This window comes from Cebus imitator, unplaced genomic scaffold, assembly GCF_001604975.1.
Source record: "Cebus imitator isolate Cc_AM_T3 unplaced genomic scaffold, Cebus_imitator-1.0 Scaffold86, whole genome shotgun sequence".
NCBI classification, from domain to species: Eukaryota; Metazoa; Chordata; class Mammalia; order Primates; family Cebidae; genus Cebus; species Cebus imitator.
The window spans coordinates 6300965-6306701 of NW_016107401.1; the positions used below are offsets into that span (position 1 = coordinate 6300965).

The following is a 5737-nucleotide window of genomic DNA, read 5'->3' on the forward strand; positions in this document are numbered from 1 at the left end:
GCCATTGCACTCCAGCCTGGGTAACAAGAGTGAAACGCTGTCTCAAATAAATAAATAAATAAATAAATAAATAAAAGAACCCTAAGTTCCACTTCTCACCACCTCCCCAGACCCAAGCCGCTGTCTTCCCTTACCTGGATGATGGCAGCCATCTTCTACTTGGTCTCTCAGCTTCTGACCTTTTTCCCTTCCTCTTTTTTCAACAGAGTAGCCAGACTAATCCTATTTAAATGTAAATCAGTGCCTGCCATTCTCCTGCTAAAACCTCACGATGCCGTGTGTCTCCACCTAGAGTCAACACCTGTGTCCTTTGCCTGGCTCCCAAGGCCCCTTGGGATTTGACCACTTCTTACCTCTGGGATTTTCTCCCCAAAACTCCCCCTCCAGCCTCACATTCCTTGATCACACCAACATAGGCCCCCCCACCTCCACTCCAGACCTTTACACTTGCTGTGTTCTCTGCCCGGCATTCTCTCCTCCCGGATGTCCATGGGCAAGACTTGCTCCCTCACCGCTTTCCAGACGTTACTCAAATGTCGCCTTCTCAGTGAGGGCCTCCTTCCCCGCTATTTAAATCCCATTACGCTCTCTGCTCTCTTAGCCCCTCTTAGCCCCTTTCCCTGTAGCATTTTTCTCTACGGCACCTTTTATCACCTAACATTTCACTGTACTTCATAGATTCTAGGGTACGTGTTATCTTCAAATTTTATTTCTGAAATCAAGATGTACTTTGTACTAGATGACAGGTTGCAGTTTAATTAGCAACTATTTCTCTTTCTTAGTGCACAAAATAATGGTACGCTTTTAAATTGATAGCATCTTAGATTCGATGAAACACAGTATGGAGTTGACCTATTGAGCTGTTATCTGATTCCCCTAGACTCGAATATAAGGTCATGGGGCAGGAATATGTATCCGCCTTCAATTCTGCTGTCTCTGCAGCACGCAGAACAGTGCCTGGTACATAAGACTTCTCAGCAGATTTGTGTGTGTTGAACAAATGAATGAATGAATGAATGCGTAAATGCCCTCAAAATTGCATCTGGTTTCATGAGTTGATTGGCTTGAAACCAGTGTCTGGAGGTTCCATTCCTTCCTTTCTCGTTTAGGTTTTCATGTAGGTTGACTCTTCGAGGTGGTGGACAGCGAGGTAGACAATATTCACCCTGTGAGACGGCCCCAGATAAATGATGTATCTTATTAGAATTCATCATAATCTGCTGGAGGTGCCACACCTCAAAGCTGTGATCCTGGTCCTTCCCCCTCGTGCCTCACCATGGCCTGGCATGTTCTACACTGTAATAGCCAACACAGCTGTCTATCTCCCTGGAGACCATGAGCCTTTTGGGGGAAGAATCAAGTCTTACATGCTTATGTGGCTCCAGAGTCTGCGAAGGGCTTAGGGAGTTGTTACTGAATTAATAAATGAGCAATAGACAAACATTTGTATATATGTACCTTTATTCTGCGTGCCTGAAATGTGACAAGCATTTAATTCACTCTGATCCTCCCAATAGGCCGGTAGGTAGGAGTTATTTTCCCTGTTTTCCAGATGAGGAAGCTGGTGCTAAACAAGTGAGGTGTCATCATCGTGCTTGCTTCCTCTCCCTACTCAACTCTGTGCTTTCAGAAATACCTTTCACTGCCCCAGACCTACCACAGCCCTGCCATGTTCCCGTGCATCCTGTTGGAAGGAAGAATTGGAAGCATCCCAGGTGGACTGCAGAGCCCCCTCCTGGTCCTAGGCACCCTCCTGAGCCATTGCTTGGTGATCTGGTTTGGCTGTGTCCCCACCCAAATCTCATCTTGAAGTGTAGCCCTCATAATTCCCATGTGTTGTGGGAGGGACCTGGTGGGAGGTAATTGAATCATGGGGACGGTTATCCCCATTCTGCTGTTCTCATAATGAGTGAATTCTCACAAGATCTGACGATTTTATAAGGGGCTTTTCCCACTTTTGATCAGCACTTCTCCTTGCTGCTGCCACGTGAAGAAGGATGTGTTTGCTTTCCCTTCTGCCATGATTATAAGTTTCTTGAGGCTTCCCCAGCCATGCTGAACTGAGTCAACTCAACCTTTTTCTTTTATAAATCACTCAGTCTCAGATATATGTTTATTAGTAGCATGAGAACAGATTAATACACTTGGCTACAGGTCCACTTTGCAAACTGGCATTTGGTATTTGTACCACCCATCGGCACAGAGTCTGGGTAGCCCCTTCCACCCACCCACACTGGTATGTTAGGGAAAGTGAGGTGACCACCCTCCCAAACCTGACGAGGGCTCATTTTTGGACATGTTGAAACAAGCCTCTGAGGAATGATTAATTAGTTTGTAGTAATTTCTAGGAAGGATGTAAGGAAAACAAAACAGTAAAAATATTAAGTCAATTGAAATAATTCCCTTCTCTGTGAGCTTATATTCAGTCAGGTTAGTTTGTTATAGTTTGTTTTTATTTTAAGGGATATATTTGCATGATTCAAAGAAAAATTCTACGGAAAGGTTTACTGAAGAGAAATCCTGCTCTTTCCCCACCCCGGTCCCACCACCTATCCTATATAGGTGACCACTTTGCTTAGCTTCTTTTTCATCTTTCCATTATTTCTTGTGTACATATGATCATGTTCACTCCCCCTCACACCTCAAACATGAGGCAATATATAGATAGACTAGCTATACTTATCCCCCCCTCTTTCTTGCACAAAAGGTAGCATATTATATATTCTTTTCTGTACCATGCTATTTTTTCCCTTAACAGTATAGCCTGGCCATCTCTCTGCATCAGTATAAAGAGATCTTCCTCTTTTTTACATGGCTATATAATATTCCATTGTATAGATGGATTATAGTTCATTCAGTCTGTTCCCTGTTGGCCGGACCTTTGGGTTGTTTAAAATCCTTCACGATTACAAAGAAGGTCAGAATGAAGACTCTTGTTTGTGGGTCATTTTGCACTTGTGCAGGTTTCTGCAGGTGTACTGTGGGATAGATAGCTACAAGGAGAATTACTTGGTCAAAGGGTAAAATGCATTTATATTTTTGCTAGTTATGACTAAATTCCTTCTATAGGGTTTCTGTCATTTTACATTCCCACAAGCAAGGTGAAAGAGGGCCTATTTCCCTATAATCTCACCAATGGCACCTGTTGTCAATTTTTTTAACTTTTGCAAATTTAGTGGAGGGAAATTATATGCCGTTTTCTACCTCACTTGGAATTTTACTTGTTCAGTTCCCGAGTCCATTGGGAGAGTATTGGCTCCCAGAAGGTGGAACCATGTGGGGACCATCATTATCCTCAGCACCTAACACAGAACCTAGTGCTTAATGTAACTAACACAGAATGGGTATTCAATAACAAAAAAATCAAATAAACCAACTTAAAAATCGGCAAAGGACTTGAATCGACATTTCTCCAAAATTAATATACAAATGGCCAAGACGCATGTGAAAAGATGTTCAGCATCACTAATTATCAGAGAAATGCAAATCAAACCCACAGTGAGATACCACCTCACACCCATGTGGATGATGGCAACAAACCACACAAAACAACTACTCTGTTGGTGAAGATGGAGAGAAATTGGAACTCATGTGCATTGTTGGTGGGATTATAAGCACTTCCTTTAACAAGTGTTAAGAAAAACAGTATAGTAGTTCCACAAAAAATTAAAAATGTAACTACCATATGACCCAGCAATCACACTTCCGGGTATATATTCAAGCAGATTTTGGTTTTTTTTGTTTTGTTTTGTTTTTTATGTTTTTTTGAGATGGAGTTTCGCCCTTGTTACCCAGGCTGGAGTGCAATGGCACGATCTCGGCTCACCGCAACCTCCGCCTCCTGGGTTCAGGCAATTCCCCTGCCTCAGCCTCCTGAGTAGCTGGGATTACAGGCTTGAGCCACCGCGCCCGGCCTGAAAGCAGGTTCTTAAAGAATTACTTGTACACCCATCTTCACGGCAGCGCTACTCACAATAGTGAAGAGGTAGAATAACCCAAATGTCCACCAACAGATGAAAGGATAAGCAAAATGTAGCATACCCATGGTACGCTACACTGGTATATTATTCAGCCTTAAAAAGAAAAGGGGATCTGTTAGCCCAGGAGCTCGCGATTACGGTGAGCTATGATCACACCACTGCACTTCAGCCTGAGCAACAAAGAGAGACCCTATCTCCAAAAAAACAACAACAAAAAGGAATAAAATTCCAATACATGCTACAACGCAGATAGACCTTGAGGACATTCTTAAGTTCAATAAGCCAGTCACAAAAAGACAAATACTGTATGATTCGACTTATATGAGGTATCCAAAGTCATCAAATTCATAGAAACAAAAAATATGCTGGTGGTTACTGGGGTCGCAGAGAAGGGGATAAAGGAAGTTGTTGCTTAATAAGTGTAGAGTTTTAGATTTGCAAGATGAGACTGCTCAGTAGATCTCTTTTACAACAATGTGTGTAACGCTTAACAGAACTGTGCACTTAAAAGCAGCAAAAATGGTAAACTAAAGGATTTTTTATCAGAGTTTTTTGAATTAAAAAAACCATAGGATCTTGACCGGGCATGGTGGTTCACACCTGTAATCCCAGCACTTTGGGTGGCTGAGGCAGGCAGATCACCTGAGGTCAGGAGTTCGAGACCTCAATAAAGATTTGGCAGACGATTAAACCAATGAATGAATGAACGAACAAGTGAGTTATTGGAAATGTCAGCAACTAGGCCTCTCTGCCTGCCAGGATGCCTCCCTCACATCTGGAGTGGTATTTTTTCCATACCATCCCTGGGGGACAAATTCCCCTGACACCTGATCCCCCCCTGCTTATGCTCTCCTTGTTTCCATTCCCAACAGGGAGGTGCCCAGATCAGCCTGGCGGAGGTCTGCCGGTCTGGGGAGAGGTCGACTCGCTGGTACAACCTCCTCAGCTACAAATACTTGAAGAAACAGAGCAGGGAGCCCAAGCCAGTGGGAGCCACGGCCCCCACCCCAGGGCCTGCAAGCACGGTGAGCTGGGACCAGGGACACCACCCTCCCACAAGGCAGCACCTAGATGTCGGAAGGGAAGGCCTCTCCCAGAACTGGAGGTGGTTGGGCATCACGAGAGGAGAAAAATGGAGTGGAGGAAGTAGGAGAATAGAACAGGGAAGGAGAGATCTCCACTAAGGGGCAGGCAGCTCCCCTTCCGGAACTTGCTTCCAAAGCTGTGCTTCCTCCTTCTGTCCTTTGCTCTACCTAATACCACTTGGCTGATGAAAACCTTAATTCATGATTTTTTACAAACCAAATGGATAAGGAGGGAGAAAACTGGAAGGTAAAAGATTAACCTTTCTTGAGCCCCTACTTTGTTCAAGGCCCAGCGTGGAGGCTTTTATAAGAGGCAGCAGGAAGTCATGGGAAGACAGTGGACTAGGTCAGTCATATCCCTTCTCTGAACCTCCATCTTTTAATGTCTAATAAGAGCCTTAAAAAGTTGTTATGAGAATGGGCCTGGTGCCTCATACCTGTAATCCCAGCACTTTGGGAGGCTGAGGCAGGCAGATCACCTAAGATCAGGAGTTCGAGACCAGCCTGGCCAACATGGTGAAACCCTGTCTCTACTAAAACTGTAAAAATTAGCTGAGCTTGGTGGCAGTTGTCTGTAATCCTAGTTACTAGGGAGGCTGAGGCAGGAGAATTGCTTAAACCTGGGAGGCAGAGGTTGCAGTGAGCCAAGATGGCACCATTGCACTCCAGCCT

General features: G+C 44.3%; 1 protein-coding gene across 1 annotated transcript in view; it reads left to right on the forward strand.

Moving 5' to 3' along the window:
• The window catches only part of WWC1 (WW and C2 domain containing 1), a 189512-nt gene that overhangs the window by 150920 nt on the left and 32855 nt on the right, over positions 1-5737 (forward strand). Inside the window, exon 16 of the mRNA XM_037740631.1 lies at positions 4853-5005. Coding sequence (XP_037596559.1) covers positions 4853-5005 — 153 coding nt within the window. The remainder of the gene's footprint in view (positions 1-4852; positions 5006-5737) is intronic.